The following is a 23,444-nucleotide window of genomic DNA, read 5'->3' on the forward strand; positions in this document are numbered from 1 at the left end:
GTAATAGACTGCCGAATGGATTTGTGTAACTAATTACTGGTAGTGCTTAGGAAACAGGAGGTTACATCAAAAGCCTATTGTTTACCCAGGACTGTGTGGTCAAGCAAAACTGTATAAAAGACCATTGGGTCCTGATCCTGACTTCTCAGATCTGCTTAAGCTTCATCAGGGGAGGTTTGAGTTGCAAGACTGAGGTCCCAGTTCAGCTGCAAACACCCTGAATATTGGACTATAACCTATGGACTAAATTCTAAAACTCTTTGCAGCTACAAAGCTCACCATCTCTTCTGTGTACCTGAACCTCAAGAATTGAACTTATGTCTGTGTATATTGATCTTTTAACCATACTCTCTCTTTTCTTTTTTATAAATTTTAGTTTAGTTAATATGAATTGTAAGCATGTATTTGAGTAAGATCTGGAATATTCATTAACTTGGGAGGTAATGTGTCCAATCCTTTGAAATTGGTAGAACCTTTTCTTTTCTATGATGAAATAAGATTTTCAGAAATCTTCATCATATTTGACTTGGGTACCTGGATGGAGGCCTGAGGCTGGGTTAATTTAAGGGAACTGTGTTGTTGGTTTCTGGTCAACCAGTGAGGTATTATAGAAGCTGTTTAGCGCTGGCTGGGTAAATCTAAGAATTGAAATATCTACCAGCTTTGGGGATTGTCAGCCCCATTCTTTGCAGTTCACCCTAATTGAGTGACCTCAGATGGCCCCTACTGGGATTCCAGTCAACCTCTTTTTGTGTGGGACGAGGGAGATCAGCAGAGAGGAATCCCACCCCCTGCCACTCTTATTATGAAGGGAAATGATTGGACTTACCGAGAATATGCAAGATATGGGCCCAATCCTGCAAACACTCTGCATGGTGGCAGAGACAAGGAGCACTTCCAGGTGCATTGATTCATCTCCTTTTATAATTACAAATTCATTCTTAGAAGGCAGGTGAGCACATAAAAAGGTCAGATATAATAAGGGTTTATAAAGTGACATAAAAAGATTTCTGAGGTGTCATAACCATGAACAGCAGTAAGGAATATTGGAGGAGATATGGTATTCTCTCTCCTTAAGAACGAAACCTCCTCTTCTGATTTATTATACAGCAGTGTACTTCTTAAGAAAACATATCAGCTTACAGGATTTCTAAACTCTTTAAGAAATAGTTAGGAAATTACTTCAATTGTTATGACTTTTTCAAGCCAACCATCTGGTAAATCTGTATGCTAAAATTAAGTCTTGATCTTCAACTTTCCTTAATGAATAGCTCTGCATAAACTAAATGCTCCTATTAGGAAAGCTATAATAAAAGAGAAGTTATTTAAAATACGTAAAGATTTAGTAAGGAAAAATCTATCCAATCGATTTCACTCCAGATCTTAGATAATTTTCACCAGCTGAGGATCTGGTCTATGGCATCACTTTGGGAAAATATTTTACTAAATCAACAACATATTGCAAATACAGATCCATATGAGAGTAATTTTTAAAACAACAACTGAGCTAGACAGAAAAGGCAGATGACACGGTAAAATCTTTTATTGGATCAGCTTCTGTTGGTGTGAGAGAAACTTTTGAGCTATACAGAGCTCTTCCTCAGGTCTGGGAAAGATAAATATCACAGCTAAATACAAGAGTAAACATAAGTATTTAGCATATGCAGTTAGCACCCGTTAACACCACTTCACCTTGAATTGTCCTTTAGAATATGTGCAAACTACTTACGCTAACCTATCTGTTCAGCCTTGTATTAAGCTGTGATATCTTTCCCAGACCTGAGGAAGAGCTCGACTCTGTCCAGCTGGAAAGCTTGTCTCTCTCACCAACAGAAGTTAGTCCAATAAAAGATATTACCTCACCCACCTTGTCTCTCTAATATCCCGGGACCAACACAGCTACAATAACACTGCATACAACAATTGAGTTATGCAGACTTACACCAGTTGCATTTGGGCCAATCATGTTTTTATTCTGCTTCAAAACAATAAGCATTTGAAGTAACAGTAAATAGCCAAACTGGAGGTTGCATCAGTAATACCAGTACAATTTAAATTCTGAAAAGATAAAATTCACAGAAGGACAAGAATGGTACAAAATAAGGCTTAAGTGGGACTTAAGTGATGTGTGTGCCTTGTGCTATCCCTCTGCACGAGATGAGTTTCATGCTATATATATTTTAAGTTTATTAAAAGGGCACTTTCCATCCCTATTGTTCTATAGTAATACTACAATAAGAACAATATATGACTTCTTAGAAAATCACTCAAGCAAAATATTTTGTTAAGGAGTAGTTAAAGTTGCAGGCTCATATCAATAGTCTGAGTGTATGTTACCTTTTGAGAACAGTGGTGTTAAAAAAACATGTGCACATAACATACCTGTCTATGATTAAAAATCCAGGAAATGCAGAATTAAAGTTGTGCTTGTAGAAAAATGTGTAAAAATGGTTCAACTAACAAACAAACAAACAAAAAAAGTCAACCAAACTGTGTTGGCATTTCACTAGCATAATATTCATATACTGCTAACAACGACTGAAGATTGGGATCAATAAATGCAACATTTATAATGTCCATCTGGCACTGATCACCTTTCTTAGCAATGCTTAAACTGGTGCATTTGGATGATAAGCATATGTAATCCACTGCTCAGGGCATGTTATGTGTCCCTTTCATTTCAGTGCCTTATCCACAGAAGACAGGAGTCTGCTACAGCTACCAGCTAGGTGAATATAGCTCTGATTCAGGAAAGCACTGAAACGTGCAGTTTTAAGCATGAATAGTCTCATTGACGGCAATGATTTAGGCATGTGCCTAAGTGTTTTTGGGAATTGGGGCCTTAGTCCAGAGGCTCATGCTTAAAAGTCTGTAGAGTGACTTCAATCATGCTTGCAGCCTTTCATTAAGGACAGCTGATTGGGAACAAAGATAGCCAGGTATGACTCTCCTTCAATGATCCAACGTAAGAAAAGAGTAAATCTATGCAAGATAGATGGTAATTTATATAGCCATTTAAATAATCTGTGCTTGACTACAGATTAGCAACCCAACAGTATGTTCCTTATTGCTGTTCTCATACCTTACATCGTATTTTTTCATATAAAAATAAAAAGTTGCTAAAATGGGTCTAAAAAGTCTACAATAAAAGTGTTTCAAGCTGAAAAGCTCTGTGTTAAGCAAGGTTAGTAAGAGCTTTGTAATTTCTTTGTTATGATGCACTTTAAGTATTAGTTCTTAGCTCTACTTAGTTGCCAGAGACAGTGACTCTTCCAGAGAACGGTGGCTTTTTCAGTACTTTTCAACTCTTCTTCTCTGGAAGTTTCTTAAGGAATGGTGTCGGTGTAACTGTAGAGATGCAGTTACAGTTATGTGCATGCACTAGCCAGTTTGTTTACTGTGTCACCGTGATTGAGCGATTGCTAAGGCAAGGCTGCAATCTGAGCTCCTCTGGGAACTGGATATAAAAGGAAATAGTCCTTTCCCAGTTCCCACCTCCCCTGGATTTCCAGCTCTCTCTTCTCTTCACATGCCCTTCACTTCAGCCAACATGTTGTGCTGACAACTACAGCAGAAAGGTTCAAAATTGAAACTCCCAGTATAGCCTTTCAAGAGACAAAAAATTAAAAGGGTGTGGGGGGAGAGGATAACTGGGAACAAGTTTACTCTGCATAATTTTACTCTTCTCACTTTGGTTCTGGCTTATTCCTGGAAACAATATCCACTATGCAACAGCATTAAACCCTAGCAGAGTCACAAAGTATTTATCAAAAGTAAATATATATAATTTCTACTGCAAACAGCCTAGCTCAATATTTTTAGGTAAATGGGCAACAGAATAGCCTATTTTGTATACACCTATTGTATATATTATTTGCAAAGAGATTTCAGTCTATTAATTGAAATTATATTTAGACATCAATATATGAATTGCAATTAGAATTTAAATATACACAACCCATATTTATTAACTATAATTCTCCATGTGTGGAGGCACTTGCAAGAATTAGCTATTAGACACAAGACTAGAGACATCTCACTGTTTCCCTCACATTCAGACCCAGGCTCACCTGGTAACTAGTACATACACATCCCATACTTAGACACCAGTTAATTCACAAAAAAACTGATCCTGGTGAAGAGAGGGTAGGGGTGAAACATACATTACATGAGTAACCTACCGCTGTAGACCCAGAGGATGTGGCTACAAAGACTTTGATCACCATTTTGACCGTTATAGAAGAGAACCACCAGAACAATCCTGTTATCTACAAGTCACCAGAGCCCTGAGAGTGAGCCTGACATGCAGCAGCTCCCAGGGCAGCCAGAATCCCTTCCCAAATGAATCTCCCCTCCACATAAATCTAACTAGTTTTAGCCTCTCCCACCCACTAGTATCCTGGGCTTCCCCAAGTTCATTGGCTCTTTTAGGTATTTTGGGAGCCTAGAAGCTGGGAGAGGATTGGTTGGCAAAAGTATCTAGAGCAGAGGGACTTGCACCTGCCCCTAGCCTTTTCACTTTAGAATTGACCGGGTGACAGTCCATAAAAGGCAAGGGAGAGCAGTGCACCAATCAGACAGGGCAAGGAAAATGCTGGTGGGGAGGGGAAAGAGTGTTGGAAGAGTTTGCAAAGCTGCAGGACAAAGTTTAAAGGGATGTCAGCATTTTCATAATAATCCCCTGTATTTAAGAGCTCACACCCACTCTCTGACTAAAATAAGGAGCCTCAGTTTGAAGTTTATATGCAGCGTAACAGCCACAGTCTCTGCCTTTAAAATCAAAACAATCTGGAAACAACAATTCTGAGATCAGCCTGAACTAAAGCCACAGTTCCAAACATTCTGAGGCTTTGGGAAATTCAGATCAGGATCCAAACTTTATGGCTCTGTTTTCTCTTTGCAATATATGTTAGGCCATTGTGGATTAATTTTGGGGTGGGTGAGATACGGGGAGGCATGTGGATGACCCCATGCCTGAGACCCTAAAAAACAAGTTTTTCTGTACTCTATGTGGCCAGTGAAGATCCCATGGCACTTTTTGCAAGAGTGGGGCCAGGTTTCCTTGTGAAAATATTCTCTTCTCTGAGTAGTACAGGGCACTGGTTTTCCATCTGACTGCTGCTTTACCTCCCATGGACAGCTGTCTGTCAGTGGATGCTGTATACACATATTGTTTAGCTTTTGGGGATCTTTCAGAATGAATGTTATTTTAGGAATGTGCAATATTATCACATAATTTTGTAATTGTAAGGGCCAAATTCACCACTCGTGTAAGTAGGCTCAACACCATTGATTTCAATGGAATTGAGACTCCTAATGCCAGAGGTGAACTACGGCTCAAGAATTTAGGCCTCAGTTCTGCAAAACATTTTTAAATGTTTAACTTTAAGATTCAAGGCTTCAGGGCTCTAATCCTGCAAATTCTTAACACTGAACATAATGCTAACTATGACTGACTCCAATAGAGTTATACTCATAGTAACCAGTAAGAATTGCACTTGCCAAGTGACTTACTACCTATTTGGACCATTATATAATTTTAAAGATACATTGCTCTGTTGTGTGAAAAATTATTTCCATCTTTATGTAAATGGGATTCTGAAGAAATTTATTGAAAAAGACAACAGAATGGACACTTTACCAAGTTCACTATTTCTCAATCTCTGTCACCTGCTTCTCCAATAAGGAGACAAGAGTCAGTCTTGCAAGTAGTGAAGACAGGTAGTAAAAAACCTTTGCCAACAATTTTTCTAAAAAAAAAAAGAAAGAAAAAGAAACTATGGCCAAAAAAATGGTGCTTTGTGCTAAAACTTGGCATACAAGCAATTACCCAGGAGACTTTTTTACTAAATTCAACATAAATTATTTTAGCAGAGAGCAATTATATGAATTCAAAGAAACTTGGACCGTGTTTTTTGATAAATTTGGATAAAGAATGCTTAGATAGCTCAAATAATGCCAGACTTCCATTGCATTGGACCTCTCTGTTTTTTCCCTCTATCCTGCCCCACTCCCTCTCCTCTCTTTCCTTTTCTTGTCTATTTGTGTATGTCTTTTTATTATTATTGTTACCCCTCTCCCCCACCCACACCATTTTATGTTTTTGTAATATTGTTTGATTTTATATTGTCTGGTCGTGCAGCTCTGACAAGCTGTATACCGGAATAATTCTATTGGATAGCCTGCAAAATGTGCAATATTTGGTAACACATACAAGCTGTGAGTCAATTACCTTTTTGTATTTTTATGGTTTCTTTATGAAAATTAATAAAAAACAATCACAAAATAAAAATTTTAGCCATTTTTGAACTATTATTTTTATTTATTGATTTGTATAGCATCTTTTACAGGTCTCAAAATGTTTTGCAGAATTACAGATGAAGGGTCTGATCCTGTAATCATTTTCTACAAGTCATAGTGCCAACTATCATGAATAGTTGTGCCACTAATAATTATTAAACACACCAATATTTGCAGGATGGGGCCATTAAGTCATTTAGTACCTTGCAGGACTGTGACAAAAATGATGAACAGTGCATTACTCCTTTTTATTACCCAGCTGTCAAAGAGCAAGATCCTGTAGCCACTCTGTATTGGAAACTCCCATTGAACAGGATCTGACCCAAATGTCTATTGATTTAAAATGTCAGGTTTCTGCCGTGGAGCACAATTCTTTTTATTCCTAGGTTTGAAGAAAATTGTTTCAATGTTTAGAATTATATTTTTCATTAGTTTTTTCATTAGTTGTTTTTATCCTAAAATGCTCAATTAATTTTATTTCAGTCCCTCCTTTCTCTGGAGCTTGAGAATAGGGCTGGGTGTGTTACCACCTCCCCTCTTTTGGGGGCTAACCTGTGAGGGAGGATTTTGCTGCGAGACCTTTCACGTTCAGTCATAGGCTCCCTACAGCCTAATAGCACTGCTGGGATTGTTGCGAGAAGAGAGCCTGGTGTGAAGGCATCAGACACTGCGGGTTATTACATGGAGCTGATGGAGCGAGTAACAGGAGCGATCCCTGCTGCTGTTCACTGTAAAATAGATCCGGGGTGGCCTCCCCCTTTCAGCCCCTGTCTGTGGCTGGAGAGTGGGGGCTCTGGGGACTGCTGTAGGGGTCAGCAAGGCAAACACAGCAGAGCGCGTTTATTTCCGAAAACTAATAAAGTTAGAAGTCGGGGAGGGGGAAGAGGAGAGAGCGTGGGAGGGATCGAGCAGAACTAGGAAGGGGAAGGTGGCCGGAGAAGCGGCAACTCCCCCCACCCTGCCCCGAACACTGAACTACAAGCCCCAGGATGCACAGCGCCAGGGATCCCCGTTCCCATAGCGACAAAGACTTGAAAACAGCTTCTCCCGCTAGGACAGGAGAGCGCCAGGTAACGAGGGGCTGAGAGCCCCGCCCCGTGCGGGGGCAGTGCGGGGAGGGGAGGGGTCCTACCTGTGCGGGATGGGGGGGGGAGGTGCAGAGGAGCTCCAGGGGCCCCTTAGCCAGGTTGCCCTTCCAATCCTGGCAGCATCTCCAGGCTCCATCCCTGGCAGGGCTTGTGGTGTCCCAGGTTCCAGCTCCATCCCATTCCTGCCCTGCGCCCATTTGTTCTTCAGGCTGAGCTGGCCTGGTGGTGCCCTGGGCCTTGGACTGACTGATTGGGGGAACCACTGAACCATATAGTCACACTCTCCTCACCCAGGCTGTGCTTTCCTGGTCTTTCTTTTGACTGTCTTCAAACCATAATTCATCTCTCCCCACCCCCTGTGTTTCTGCTGCTTCTGGAAGCCTGGGGCCAAATGATGGTTGAAACAGAGTTTGTAAACCGTATTTGAATGTAGATCCTTGCCTAATACCTAGGCTAAAACATGATTTCTGATCCCTTATGGATCATTGCAGTGGCACAGAACCACTGGGGCAAAATACTGCCCCTGCCACTACTCCTAGAATATCCCCTGTGGGGAGAGAGGAGAGGTCCCCGCACAGGGGTGAATTCCTCTGACAGGTTTCATATGATGTTAAGAGGAGGCAGAGTGAATCCCACACAGGAAGCAGTCCTTTGAAGAATCACAATTTAAAAATGGCACTGCTGAGAGTGTAACTTAATCTGTTGTGCTAGCTCCTAGTAAGGTGACCAGACAGCAAGTGTGAAAAATCAGGACAGGGGTGGGGGGTAATAGGTGCCTATGTAAGAAAAAGCTCCACAAATCGGGACTGTCCCTATAAAATCGGGACATTTGGTCACCCTAGCTCCCATAAGTAAAATGCAGTGAATAAGCAATTATACACTCTCTGATTTGCTGTCCCGATCTCATGTGAATAATAACTAGAAGTGTGTTTTCTATCTTGTTATTAATATGAAAATTGCCCTATTTTCTGAAAAACTCACCAAAATTCAGTTCATTTTGCTTGAAAACAAGAAGGGAAAGGACACATTTTCAGATGCAATTGAGCCTCTTTAGATATATGCCAAAAGCATATGAAAATGTACCTAAATCTAGTACTCATAAACAGGGGTGGCTTTAGCCATTTTGCCGCCCCAAGCAGGGCGGCATGTCGCGGGAGGCGCTCTGCCAGTCACCGGTCCTGCGGCTCCGGTGGACCTCCCGCAGGCGTGCCTGCGGATGCTCCACCGGAGCTGCGGGACCAGCGGACCCTCCGCAGGCATGCCTGCGGGAGGTCCACTGGAGCCGCCTGCCGCCCTCCTGGCGATCGGCAGAGCGCCCCCCGCGGCGTGCCACCCTAAGCACACACTTGGCATGCTGGGGCCTGGAGCCGCCCCTGCTCATAAATCTGGAAATGTCTTAGTTTGATGTTATTTTCTGAATAAAACAGTTTATTATTTCTTTTTTTCCTCACTATTTAATATGAACTCCCTGACTGGTACACTACATTGTGTCCCTCTTCTCAGACACCTGAGAACATATGACTATACTGTGTTAAGCTCTTAAATAACAAAGATTATGTATAATATTCTCTCTCTAGAATCTAAGGGTTTGTCTGCACAAGCACAACACAGTTAACTCTGACTTATAACTCGAGCGTTATCCCTAACTCAACTCCCATTCACGCACAAAAATCTCTAGCTGGAAGTAAATGGTGTTTTAAGCTTGAGCTATCTGGCCTGTCCAGGCATGTCTACACTGCATCTGGGAGTGAGCCTTCTAGCTTGGGTCCACAGACTCATGCTTGCTGGGCTTGTGCTAGCACTATGGAAATAGCTGTGTAGACATTGCTTTGACATTGTGGCTCAGTCTGGAATTCAAGCTCTCAAGCCCCCTGCCAGGCTTCAGAGGCCAAACTCCAGCCGAGCTGCAGTATCTACAAAGCTATTTTTAGAATGCTGGGGTGAGCCCTGCTAGCATGAGTGTGTGGACCCGAGCTAGAAGGCTCACTCCCAGATACAGTATAGCCATACCCTGGGGAGTTGAAGCTCCAGTGCTTCTAATGCTCCAACTAGTAATATAGTAGGGTTACAACGGGTCCAGTTACAACTCAGCAACAGCTAATCCAGTCACTCTGTGCTGCTAAACAAATCACTCTGTAACTCCAATGTTGAGTTGGACACAATAGTGAAATGAGGACAGACAAATTGATGGATTTTAAATAGCAGGCCACAACTTTTGTTAAATTATAAATACAGGGACGAGGTGCTACCTGCCCATCAGCAATTTAATTGTTTCTGGTGTGGGGGTTACAGAGCTCCTACCATATAACCCATAACTCAGGGTAGGCTCTTTCACTGATGGTCCCATCAAGTTCCCCTACCCCTTGAGGCTGATGGGTGGTATTTGTTTTGAAGTGTGGTCACTCTTGAGCTAGGCTAGCTCCAGTGCATTAATTTGAGTACTAACTTGAACTAGGGTGGCCAGGTGCCTGGTTTTCGAACAGAAAGTCTGATTGAAAAGGGGACCTGACAGTATCCGGTCAGTAGCTGGACACCCAAAGTCTGGTTACTGTGGGTGAGGGAGGTGGGGAGGCGCCGAGTCATCACCCACAGCAGCCCCTATTTAGCCAGCGCTGCAGCCTATGTGCATTGGGCGGCTGCAGCTCCCAGTCCTGGCTCCACAGGCAAGTACTTCCCAAGGGTGGGAGAGAGGGGAAGAGCAGCGAACTACGGGGGGAAGGGGAAAGAGGAGTAAATGGGGTGGGGCCTCTGAGGGAAGGGGCAGGGAAGGAGCAGGACCTCGGGGAAGAGGTGGGGTAGGGATGAAGCCTGAGGGGAAGAGGTGGGGCAGGGACGGGTCTTCAGGGGGAAGGTGGGGGGCAGGGGTGAGGAAGAGAAGGTTCTGGCACTCCTGCTGGAGTGTCCATTTTTTAAATATTACAAAGTTGGCAACTCTAACTTGAACTAATTTTTGCAGTGAAGATGAGCCCTAAATTATTGCCTTATTTCAACCACACAATTGTCTGTTTCTATTAGACTTAAGGAGAAAATATACTTTTGAACAGGCAAATAAATATTATGTTTTTTCATGTTTATATGTATAAACTGACAAACATTCCACTCCTGATAGGTGATGGAACCCATTTATGATGTCCTCTACTAGCAACACAATGATGGCCCTAGATGACTGTTTCCTCCGTATTATAGTGCCAGAAGATAGTAAGTCAGAAAGCTACACAAGAAGCAAAGGCAGTAATGAATCTCCTAGGACCAGTAAGAGCACCAGAAGCAGCAGTAGTAGCAGAATTAATGATTATAGTAGGTGCAGTAGAGAATGTGAAAGTGAAAGTTCTCATGTTAACTATTCTGATGATTTTCTCACTGACTATTCTGAATCAGCTGGCAATAGCAATTATTTAGAACTGTCAGGAACCAAAGAGAAGAAACTACAGAAGAAGAAAAATAAGAAAAATGGTCAGCCAAAAGGTAAAAAGAAAATTGTTCTTGTTTCCCCACTAATAAATTAGATGTTTGACAATAGCCAAATAATATACACAGGAAGATTGGTACTATCCCTGCTTCTTGACAGTTTTTGTCTTAATATGTCACATAAAATAAAAATAAATTTTTGCTTTAGGTCTATTTCAGTCTCATTTGTCAGCCAATATAATATTGAATTAGCCATATTATACAAAACACTAACAATAAAGAAAATATCCCCCATCAAGCCCACATTTTTACTTTCATGTCTAGAAATGGATTTCCTTAATTCTCACCATTCACGTGCACAAAGTGACTGTAAAACTCAGGTGCCAACTCCCACCCCTGTCCAAGACCCTTGCAGGGTCCCAAAAACTTGTCCAGCCTGAGCCTGAACATCTACATTGCAATTTTATAGCCCCGCAGGCCTAACCCTGTGATCCTGAGTCAGCTGACATGGGTCAGCCACGGGTCTTTTATTGCAATGTAGACATACCCTTTGGGCCTTCTTCCATGCAGCCCCGTACAACTGGAATTCCCAACTCCCATGACCTCATCCATCATGTCTCTACTCGCTTCGCCTTCAAGCCCCTCCTTTTGAGATACTTCTTCCAAAAGGCCTGTAAAACCTAGTCTTTTCCTCAAAGAATTGTTAATAAGACAGGCTGCAGAAAATAAATAGAACTAGAAAACTCTATAGTCAAAAATCATGGAATTAACAAAACACCAGCTAACTTCACTGTGTAATCACTTGTTTGCATAATCCCATCCCCAGCCTTCATCTGTAACATAATCCAGTGTCTGGAAGTTAAAGCTAGACAAATTCAGGCTGGAAACAAGGTGTATTTTTTAACAGTGAGGGTAATTAATCATTGGAATACTTTACCAAGGATTTTGGTGGATTTTCCACCACTGGTAATTTTAGAATCAAGACTGGATATTTTTCTAAAAGCTATGCTCTAGGAATTATTTTGGGGGAAGTTATGTGGCCTGTGTTACACAGGAGGTCAGACTAGAAGATCACAATCATCCTTTCTGGCCTTGGAATCTATGAATCTGTGAATCTATGTTTTCTGCTTAGAGCCTGCTCTTGTAAATAGTTCATAGCCAGCACTCCCAGGGGAGAGATAGCTCAGTGGTTTGAGCATTGGCCTGCTAAATACAGTCCTTGAGAGGGCCATTTAGAGATCTGGGGCAAAAATCTGCTTCAAGCAGCAGGTTGGACTAGATGACCTCCTGAGGTCCCTTCCAACCCTGATATTCTTTAAAAAAGGGACCTGGCTCTAGATTACCAGCTCTTTAAGGCAGGGACCCTGAATACACATTTTATCTTTAAAATGGCAAGGAGATTTTGGGTGCTATATAAATTATAATACTAATTCTCTAGCAATGTACTTCCTGGAATGCATTAGAGCTGCTATGAAATTGAATTTATGCATAAAAGCAAGGAAAACAGTCAGACTTACAGTCCCAACCCTTTAAATTTTCAGTTATACTTCAGAAAGGGACATTGATGCTTAGCAGTGGTACCCTTAGAATTTCAGGCTGTCAAGAATATTTATCAAATATGGTATATAAAATGGAAAACTGTATTTTCTAAATGCCTGATAATTTAAACAACACTACATTTGTGCTTATAAGCTATTTTTTATTTAGTTCAAATCAAAAGATGGTTTGAAAGTGATACAGTTGTGTATAGAATTCCTAGATGCAGATTTGTTAGGGTGTGTACTGTTACAATCACTTTGTTTTCTGAATGTTTGCAGTAAGTTATTGTTTTCTTCCTTCTTCATCATGAATTGAATTTTCCTAATCTAGGGCATTATCTAACTCCACTGAAGTCATTGGGAGTCTTTCCATAGGGAATTGGATCAGGCTCATACAACCCAATCCTCTGACAAAGCACACATTGACTTCAATGAATTACTGAGAGACAAACTTTGTTTCAGGTGGCATTGGGGAGACTGTTTTGTAAGCACATCCTACCAGCCTCAGAGAAAGCCTCATTTGTCTCAGAGAAAGCTGTTGCTGGAATATTAGCACTAAGGCTATCTAGAGTGAAGATGGTTCCTGGGGGAAGATAGTGATCAATAGAATGAGGAAGTGAGGGAACCTTTGGCCCTCATAAGGACTTGGCTTTAGTTGTGGCCGAATACTGCCAGGAAAAATCCATGCTATAGATGTATCAGCACAAAATAGTTGAACAGTGAAATTTTAGTACAGATTTTGGACACTGCCATACATACTGCCTTTAAGTAGCTTAGGATAACTAGTTATGAGTAAAGATATGTACTGATTTTGCTTTCTGTACCATTAAATGATATGTAAGTCACTATTAGTTTGTTTTGGTCTGAATGCAGGAGGCAAGAAGTTGCCACCTAAGAAGATGCAATTCCAGAATATTTCATTTTTAAGTACTCAGAATAATATGGTTTCCCAGAAAAAAGATGCTACGGCTCAACGTATATTATCTGCAAGACTTCACAAAATTAAAGAGCTGAAAAATGAACTGTCTGACCTCCAGCATAAACTAGAAGCATCAAACTTAGAAAACCAGCTTCTGAAACAGCTTCAGTATCGGCACTTGAAAGCAATAGGTAAATATGAAAATGCGGAGAATAACTTGCCTGATCTTATAGCAAAACATTATAGTGAGGTAAGAACTCTAAGGGGACTCCTTAGGAAGTCTCAGGAACAGGAACGAAATACATCCAGGAAGCTCAGAGAAGTTGAAGCAGAGCTGTTAAAGACTAAAGATGCCTTGCAAGTATTGCAGAAACTTTCAGAAGACACGAATCTTGCAGAGAGAGGGGAACTTACTCATAGATTATCAGTCCTTACAGAAAAAATGGAAGCCAATGATAAGAGAATACAGGTAATATGGAGCATGTCCTTGTATTTTTAGAACTATAATAGGAAATATTTTTGTGAAAGAATAATGCAAGATTATTAATCAATGCATATAAAATGAATATTTATAGTGCAAGCTAACAATACAGAAATTCAGATCCATTTGTTTTAATCCAAAGCTTTCCAAAGTTTAGTGATATTATGAATGAATTACCAATAACTTTAATAAAATCTTACAAAAACGTATCAGTGGATTAAATTTGGAAATAAAGATTAGTCAAACTGTTGCCCTATTACCTTTAAAAATATGACATACTACTGGAGAGCTGTCTCCAGTCTCCCATTCACTCCTTAGTACAGGTGTAGTCAAACATATTGCAGCTGTTGACTAGTGAATTAAACATGAGTCGGGAATCCTAGTCTTAGCTCTACCACTGGTTTGAAATGTGACCTTGGGCAAAAGACTGAATTTATTTGAGCTTTAGGTTATTCATCTGTTAAAAGGATGAACAGTTTTAAAGGAGGGTGATGTGAGGCTTTATTAATGAATATATATAAAGTACTTTGAAATTCTTGTATGAAATGTACAATATAAGTACTAATATTATTTATTTCAAGGGTTTTTTGGGGCAGAGTTAATATTTAATTAATTTATATTGTGACCACCATTGTGATATCTAAGGGTGTTTGACCAAAACTAATAAAAACAACTGTTGCCAACATTTGAATAGACAGCACCCTTGTTAGGATGCAATATTCTTCCAGAAGGAAGTGGAGGGAGGAGAAGCACAAAGAAATAATAATATATTCAGTAAAATGAGAATTGGGTGAGTAGCCATTGGGAAGAATACAAGAACAATTGCCTCATAAATTCATAACACTATTTCCCCCTTATTTCTGGGTGTGGCGATCCCCTAAAACCTACCTCAGAGCTAACACAATCCCATCTGCCCACCTTTAATGCCTCTACCCCTCTGCACTACAGCGACCTGTCTCCAATGGAGAGGGTTATATACAGGGGTGGCTCCAGGCCCCAGGATGCCAAGTGCGTGCTTGGGGCAGCAAGCCGCGGGGGGTGCTCTGCGAGCGCCGCGAGGGCGGCAGGCAGGCTACCTTCGGCGGCTTGCCTGCGGAGGGTCCGCTGGTCCCGTGGCTTCGAGGACTTCCCGCAGGCATGCCTGTGGGAGGTCTGCCGAATCCGCGGACCAGGGACCTCCTGCAGGCAAGCCGCCGAAGGCAGCCTGCCTGCCGTGCTTAGGGTGGCAAAATGCCTAGAGCTGCCCCTGGTTGTATATTGTTCTTTCTGAAGCTCATTAATACTGCTCTTGTAGGAGGCTGCTAGAGAGCTATGGAGAATGTTCCTTCCTTACCCCCAAGGGTTGGGCATACTGCCTTTGCAGTGTTCCCAGGGACTTAGGGGCTGAAACAGCAAGCATCACAATGCCAACTTTTAGGCACCTAGAAAATCACAGAATAAACACTGAGATTCACAAAGCCTGAATTTGGTGCCTAGGCTCCTATACAATGAATGGGGAGAGATAGGCAACTTAGAAAGCCAACACACTAGGCAGGGAGCCATCTAAGCTAGCCAATGGGAGATGCTGATGAGAGGAGTGTTTGCTGCGCCCCAATCTCTCTCTGAGGTAGGCACCTAAATCTGGGCTTCAGGGAGGCGCCTAGGTCTGTTTAGTGATCCACAAATGGGAACCAGGCACCTAATGTCAGGTGACCTAGGCCCTTCTTGAAGGAATGAGTTGTGCGCCTGCCTCACACAACACAAAATGGCCACCGGAGGAGTAGAAGGTGGTGGTGGTACCCACCATGTAACTTTAGCTCTGTGCTTAGAACACTCACCTTGTGCTATTAACTACTGAGCCGTGGGATATTCTGATGTGGGGCTCCCTCAATCTCTCCTTTGAAGCTGTTCCACTGTGGATTAAATAATGAAAGAGTGAATGGACCTGGGTCTCCCATATCGGTGCCCTAACACACACACACACCACACACTGGAGCAATCATTGGGTCAGAGAGAGAGTGAGTGAGTGAGAATGACTCTGACTCACTGTTCTTTAGGGAACTAATTGGCAGGATCCCCTGGGAGGCTAATATGAGGGAGAAAGGAGTCCAACGGAGCTGGCTGTATTTTAAAGAAGCCTTATTGAGGGCACAGGAACAAACCATCCTGATGTGCAGAAAGAATAGCAAATATGGCATGCAACCAGCTTGGCTTAACAATGAAATCTTTGGTGAGCTTAAACTCAAAAAGGAAGCTTACAAGAAGTGGAAATTTGGACAGATGACTGCGGGGAGTATAAAAATATTGCTAGAGCATGCAGGGGTGTAATCAGGAAGGTCAAGGCATGATTGGAGTTGCAGCTAGCAAGGGATGTAAAGGGTAACAAGAAGGGTTTCTACAGGTATGTTAGCAACAAGACGAAGGTCAGGGAAAGTGTGGGACCCTTACTGAATGAGGGAGGCAACCTAGTGACAGACGATATGGAAAAAGCTGAAATACTCAATGCTCTTTTTGCCTCAGTCTTCACAGACAAGGTCAGCTCCCAGACTGCTGCAGTGGGAAACACAGTATGGGGAGGAAGTGAGCCGCCCTCATTGGTGAAAGAACAGGTTAAGGACTATTCTGAAAAGCTGGACATGCACAAGTCCATGGGTCCAGATCAGGGGCGGCTCTAGGAATTTGGCCACCCCAAGCAGGGTGGCATGCTGCAGGGGGCGTGCTGCTGGTCCCGTGGCTCCGGGGGACCTCTTGCAGACGTGCCTGCAGAGGGTGCGCTGGGAGGGCGGCAGGCGGCTCCGGCGGCCCTTGCGCAGTCCTGCCTGCGGAAGGTCCGCCAGAGCCGCGTGCCACCCTGCCGGCAAAATGCCGCCCCAAGCGCGCTTGGCGCGCTGGGGTCTGGAGCCAGCCCTGGTCCAGATCTAATGCATCCAAGGGTGCTGAGGGAGTTGGCTGATGTGATTGCAGAGCCATTGGCCATTATCTTTGAAAATTCATGGTGATTGAGGGAGGTCCCAGATGACTGGAAAAAGGCAAATATAGTACCCATATTTTAAAAAGGGAAGAAAGAGAACCTGGGGAACTACAGATCGGTCAGCCTCACTTCAGTCCTCGGAAAAATCATGCAGCAGGTCCTCAAGGAATCCATTTTGAAGCACTTGGAGGAATTCAGAAGGTGATCAGGAACAGTCAACATGGACTCACCAAGGGCAAGTCATGTCTGACCAACCTGATTGCCTTCTTTGATGAGATAACTGGCTCTGTGGATGAGGGGAAAGCAGTGGATGTGATATATCTTGACTTTAGCAAAGCTTTTGATACGGTCTCCCACAGTGTTCTTGCCAGCATGTTAAAGAAGTATGGATTGGATGAATGGACTATAAGGTGGATAGAAAGCTGGCTAGATCGTCGGGCTCAACAGGTAGTGATCAACGGCTCGATGTCTAGTTGGCAGCCGATATCAAGCAGAGTGCCCCAGGGGTCGGTCCTGGGGCCAGTTTTGTTTAACATCTTTATTAATGATCTGGATAATGGGATGAATTGCAGCCTCAGCAAGTTCACAGATGACACTAAGATGGATACACTGGAGGGTAAGAATAGGGTCCAGAGTGATCTAGACAAATTGGAGGATTGGGCCAAAAGAAATCTGATGAGGTTCAACAAGGACAAGTGCAGAATCCTGCACTTAGGAAGGAAAAATCCCATGCACTGCTACAGGCTGGGGACCGACTGGCTAAGCAGCAGTTCTGCAGAAAAGGACCTGGGGATTACGGTGGACGAGAAGCTGGATATGAGTCAGCAGTGTGCCCTTGTTGCCAAGAAGGCCAACAGCATATTGGGCTATATTAGTAGGAGCATTGCCAGCAGATCGAGGAAGTGATTATTCCCCTCTATTCAGCACTGGTGAGGCCACACCTGGAGTATTGTGTCCAGTTTTGGTCCCCCCACTACAGAAGGGATGTGGACAGATTGGAGAGAGTTCAGTGGAGGGCAACGAAAATGATTAGGGTGCTGGGGCACATGACTTACTAGGAGAACTGAGGGAACTGGGGTTATTTAGTCTGCAGAAGAGAAGAGTGAGGGGGGATTTGATAGCAAGGGGGTTCCAAAGAGGATGGAGCTAAGCTGTTCTCAGTGGTGGCAGATGACAGAACAAGAAGCAATGGTCTCAAGTTTCAGTGTGGGAGGTCTAGTTTGGACATTAGGAAACACTATTTCACTAAGAGGGTGGTGAACCACTGGAATGAGTTACCTAGGGTAGTGGTAGAATCTCCATCCTTAGAAGTTTTTAAGGCCTCGTTTCACAAAACCCTGGCTGGGATTATTTAGTTGGTGTTGGTCCTGCTTTGAGCAGGGGATTGGACTAGATGACCTCCTGAGGTCTCTTCCAACCCTAATATTCTATGATTCCATGACTTTGTAGGCTGGTGGTTAGAGCACCCACATGGGAGACCCCAAGTCCAGTAACCCCTCCTCCATTCACTCCATTATTTATCCACAAATGAACAGCTTCAGCGGGAGAGATTGAGGAAGCCCCACATAATAATATCCTCTGGTTCAGTGCTTAGAGAACCCTCCTAAGAACTAGGAGATTCCCTTGCTCAAGTCTGTTCTCACCCTCTATCAGAGAGTGGGGAATTGAACCTGTATTTCCCACATCCCAGGTGAGTGTTCTAACCACTGGATTAAAAGTTATAAGGTGGACACCACTCCTTCCTCTTCCAGCTGCATTTTGAATCGGACCCAATCTGGAAGGGAAGGCACCTACTGGATCAAGCCCCATTTAGGCAGCCCAATGCCTATCTTCCCCCGGTTCATTAATCACTCTGGACTTAGGTGGGAGGGAGCCATCTGGACTCCCAGAGTGGGGCAGTGGTGGGTATATCCCAGAGTCTAAAACTTAGGTGCCTAGGGAACTTTTACAGTGGAAAGTTAAGCGCCGAGTGAGTTTAGGTGCCTACGGGGTTAGGCAGCAGCCAAGCAGAAGTTTAGTGGATTGCAGTGCTGCCACACATGGGGATTTAGGAGCCTAACTCTGGAGTTTAGGTGCCTAAAGTGCTTCATGCATATCCTTACTTTTACTCCTTCCAACTTAGATGTAGACCATTCAAACTTGAATTCATAACAGTATCAAACACAAATATTTTAGTAAAAAAGTAATGGCTTACAGAACTGTTAAAAAATAATGTCCCCGAGAGAGTGTAATATAGGCATAGGATGAGAGAAAATAAAGAGGCTTCCGTGCCTTTAATGTCTCATACTTCTTGACTCTCATTGTCTTTATGGGGAAAGCCTCCATCTCTGATTTTTAATAAAATCTTATAACAGTGAAGTCTTCCATTTACCCTCCAGAAATTCATTTCTACTCTATCAAAAGAATAACTAAACTCAGCTGCCATTCTGAAAGCTGTTTATTTGTTAAACCCCCACTGAGTCAGTAGAAAGTCTTGCTCATGGAGAATTTGCAGGATTCGGTGCTTAGCTTATAACTTTGATACCGACACAGTGCATTGCAATTACAGTTTATCCTCTGGGTTCTAAATGATACCCGACCTGATTCTCATTTATACTGCCAGAGTGGTGTAAAGGGGCCTTAATGTAAATGAGAATCAGGTCCTGATGATCCCCCCAAAAAAGACTGTATTGGATAACACATCAGGAATTTAGTATATTGACTTATTTTTAATTTTTGAATACCTATATATTGATTTTGTTTGGTAAACTTTGTTTTGAAACCAGCTTTTATTAATTTTAGATGTAAATGGAGACACTGCATTTTTGTTTTATTACAAACTTCTAATTTCAGATTTTATTTACAGTAGAATATGATTATTAGAAGTTTCATTTTTCATTATGTTACTCTGCTTAATTTTTAAACCTGATGTGAATTGAAATTCTTCAGCAGTTCCAGTGAATATACCACATGGTTAAATATATAATATTTCTAGGGCTTAGAAAAACAGCTGAAGTTGAACAGTAGCATCTTTAGTCGTCAATTGGCAGCTGAGAATAGAAAGACTGTAGCAGCTCGGACAATCACAAAGAACTTGCAAATGGAAATTAAGTCTCTTCAACAAAAAATTAAGGTACCCAAGGTTTAAAATAGGTTTCTTTTTTTATAAAAGTGCCACATGTCTTATGTTATATGTTCCTGTTACCTTCATTATATTCTTAAATAAGATAACTAAGGAATATGTAATGCAAAATGTATACACTGCAAAAATATCAAAAAGTAAAATACATTAAATTATAATTACATCTCTGAAGTGGATCAATAACTAGTAGAAATGCAATTGACAATATCTGCCTGTTACCATTTGATGAATCTAGATCAGCATGTTATGCTACAACTGTATCGGGGTTCCACAGGGGTCGGTCCTAGGCCTAGTCCTATTCAACATTTTCGTTAATGACTTGGATAATGGAGTGGAGAATATGCTTATAAAATTTGCAGATGACACTGTGACGGGTTGCCCCCCTTAGGATGCCACCTGATGTGCTGAGATACCACTGAGCCCACCTGTTCTGCCAGCCTGGGCGCCCTTTTTACCTGTCTTGCTGAGCCAGGCTCTTAAGCCTCCTCCAGCACACACACAGGCAGGGCCACACCCAACTGCAGAACAACACAGACACTGAGATTAGCTCTGGGAAGACTCATCTTAAGGGACTTGCCCCAGCACTCACGTGTCCACCTCTCTTGAAGTGCAGACCCAAAGTATATTATGAAATCCGCCTCCTCCCTCAATGTGGAGGAAGGTATGCACAACCTCTTACCCCCCACACCTCAATTATGAATTGCACAAATGGGGTTATATTATAAACAAGAAATAAGTTTATTAACTACAAAAGGTGAATTTTAAGTGGTTAAAGAGATAGCAAACAGAACAAAGCAGATTATTAAGCAAACAAAACACATAAGCTAAGGTTGTTTCACTAAATAGTAATTTCTCACCCTAGATATAGAAAGTCTTGAAAGGCAGCTGCACTGGTCTCCAGCTTGAGACCTCAGGTATTATTATTCACAAGCTAGACACCCTTCCAGCTTGAGAGCTACCCTTCTCCCCCGAGTTCAGTTCTTGGTTCCAGGTGTTTTTCAGTGTCTCTTTCGGTGGGGAGGCAGAGAAGAACCACAATGATGTCACTCCCGTGCCTTATATAGCTCTTGTATAAGGTGGGAACCCTTTGTCTTCCAGTGGAAAAACACTGGCATTCCAAAAGGGGAGGTGGGATATCCAGAACCAGGATACTCGGTCCCATGCCTCTGCATGGCTGTGGCAGCCATTGCTCGTAGGCTGTCTCGAACATCCACAGGAAGACTAAGCGCTTTTACAGTCCATTGTCTTTGCTAATGGGTCATTAGCACTGTCTGGCTTTCTCATAGTTGTAACTGAAGGGCTAGTTGGGGGTTACACTCAAAGTAGCCCATTTGAAACACAGATACATGGCCAATATTCCTATTTCAGATACAGAAATGATACAGGCATACAAATTGGATAATCACATTCAGTAAATCATAACTTTTCCAATGATACCTTACAAGACCCATCTTGCATAAAGTACATCTCAGTGATGTCATAGCCATATCATAAGCATATTTCCATAAAGAATATGGAGTGTAATGTCACAGACACCAAGCTGGAAGGGGTTGCAAGCACTTTGGAGGACAGGATTAGAATTCAATACAATCTTGACAAATTGGAGAATTGGTCTGAATTCAGCAAAATGAAATTCAATACAAACAAATGCAAAGTACTGCACTTAGGAAAGAAAAATCAAATGCACAACTACAAAATGGGAAGTAACTAGTTAGGCAGTTGTACTGCAGGAAAGGATCTGGATGTTATAGTGGATCACAAACTGAATATGAGCCAACAATGTGATGCAGTTTATCCACTCCTGTGGAAACCACACCCCTAGGAGGGATCTAGTCTCTAAAATAACCATTGTGAGATTCCTCCCCCCGCATCATTCAGTTAGAAGTGGAATAGGCTGTGCAGTCTGCTTCAGTGTTGGCATATCCCTGGGCAGAGATGCCGACTTTGGGATTTCCCAGGGGGTGCTGGACCCCTTCTCTGCCCCAGGCCCTGCCCCACTCCACCAAAGACCCTGCCCCTGCCCTGCCTCTTCCCACTCCCACCCCACCCCACCTCACCTCTTCTCATCCCCGTTCTGCCCCCTCCCCCTGCCACTTCCTGCCCCCACTCCTCTCCCTCATCTACAGCACTTCCTGAATGTCACTGGACAGCTGATCACGACAGGCGGGAGGTGCTGGGAGGAAGGGGAAAGAGCTGATCGGCAGGGCTGCTGGAGGCTGGGAGGTGCTGTGGGGGAGGAGGAGGAGCTGATCCATGGGACTGCTGGTGGGTGCTGAGCACCCACTGTTTTTTTCCAGTGGGTGCTCCAGCCCCAGAGAATCCACGGAATCAGCGCCTTTGTCCCTGGGGACCTATGAGAGGCCAGGACCATCTGCACAGAAGCACCGTGCAGCCATACAGCTTTGCACCAACAGCCCTCCTCCTCTCTTGTTCTTTGGCAATATGACTGCAACAAGGGACTCCCCCTAGCTGCAGCAGCCCCCAAGGAATCCTGGGGGAGGACTTAGCAGAACAGGAGTGGGATACAATGTCTGTCCTATTCCCAGGTGAATCACAGGCTCATGGGGTACCCATGGACCCAAAGAATTGATCACCCTCCTCACAGGTTGGTCCCCTCCATGTGCAGATCTGGGGAGGAGGAACAATTGCAGGACCATGAGCTTTAAACCTCTCAGTGTCACTTTAATGAAAAGCTATTTTGAAATGCAGATTGTTTGCACTAAGTTTCTATTTCTATCGTAACACTTATCTGAAATATTTCCATTTAATTGTTAATTGAAGAAGGCCTCTAAAATTGTGGGTACTGTTTTCTGTGCCTCTATTTTCGATGCCCAATTTTCTGTATTTAAGTTTTTAGGTGAACAAAACTTGGATCTTTAGCACAAACAGCAATTGGGCATGCCAATCAGCCTGACTTCTGTACTGAAATACAGTAACTCCTCGCTTAATGTTGTAGTTATGTTCCTGAAAAATGCGACTTTAAGTGAAACAATGTTAAGCGAATCCAATTTCCCCATAAGAATTAATGTAAATGGCGGGGTTAGGTTCCAGGGAAATTTTTTTCACCAGACAAAAAACTATATAATATATATTATGTGATAGACCCAGGCCCGCTGGGTACAGCAGAATAGCAGAAGGCAGATATACTGGCCACTGGATTAACAGTTTTCTGTTCCCTGACTGACCAGAGCAGGGGCTGCTCCAGGCTAATGAGAACACCTGACTCTAATTAACCTGTAAAGAGTCAGGTGAGGCCATTCAGTTAATGTGACCACCTGACTCTAATTAAGGCCCTGCTGATACTATAAAAAGGGCTCACTCCAGTCAGGCAGAAGAGAGCCAGGGAGCCAGAGGAGAGGAAGTGCGGCTGAAGGGCTGGTTACTGAAGACACCGTAAAACATCGTTAAAGGAGCCCTAAGGTAAGGGTGAAGAAGGGAGAAGCAGGAGAGCTGTGGGGAAGTGGCCCAGGGAAATGTAGCAACTCTGGCAGCGAAAGGTTGGCTGCCAACAACTGCTACCATTAGGGTCCCTGGGCTGGAACCCGGAGTAGAGGGCGGGCCCGGGTTCCCCCCAACCCACCACTACAGGAACAGCTCCTGGAAGGGGAAGTCAGGTCCCTGTCAGGACAGGAGCTGAAC

General features: G+C 43.0%; 2 protein-coding genes across 2 annotated transcripts in view; one reads left to right on the forward strand and one right to left on the reverse strand.

Annotated features, from left to right (window-relative positions):
* LOC120400056 (SH3 domain-binding glutamic acid-rich protein-like) overlaps window positions 1-4,373 on the reverse strand; it is a 48,126-nt gene extending 43,753 nt beyond the window's left edge. Inside the window, exon 1 of the mRNA XM_039528433.1 lies at window positions 4,182-4,373. Within this exon, the coding sequence (XP_039384367.1) occupies window positions 4,182-4,226 (45 nt within the window). The 5' untranslated portion in view covers window positions 4,227-4,373. The remainder of the gene's footprint in view (window positions 1-4,181) is intronic.
* Window positions 4,374-7,242: 2,869 nt separating this feature from the next.
* The window catches only part of LCA5L (lebercilin LCA5 like), a 33,069-nt gene continuing 16,867 nt past the window's right edge, over window positions 7,243-23,444 (forward strand). The window contains exons 1-4 of the mRNA XM_039528403.1: window positions 7,243-7,370; window positions 10,498-10,853; window positions 13,208-13,722; window positions 19,659-19,796. Of these exons, the coding sequence (XP_039384337.1) occupies window positions 10,514-10,853; window positions 13,208-13,722; window positions 19,659-19,796 (993 nt within the window). The 5' untranslated portion in view covers window positions 7,243-7,370; window positions 10,498-10,513. The remainder of the gene's footprint in view (window positions 7,371-10,497; window positions 10,854-13,207; window positions 13,723-19,658; window positions 19,797-23,444) is intronic.

The sequence above is a fragment of the Mauremys reevesii genome, linkage group 1, assembly GCF_016161935.1.
Source record: "Mauremys reevesii isolate NIE-2019 linkage group 1, ASM1616193v1, whole genome shotgun sequence".
Classification (NCBI taxonomy): Eukaryota; Metazoa; Chordata; order Testudines; family Geoemydidae; genus Mauremys; species Mauremys reevesii.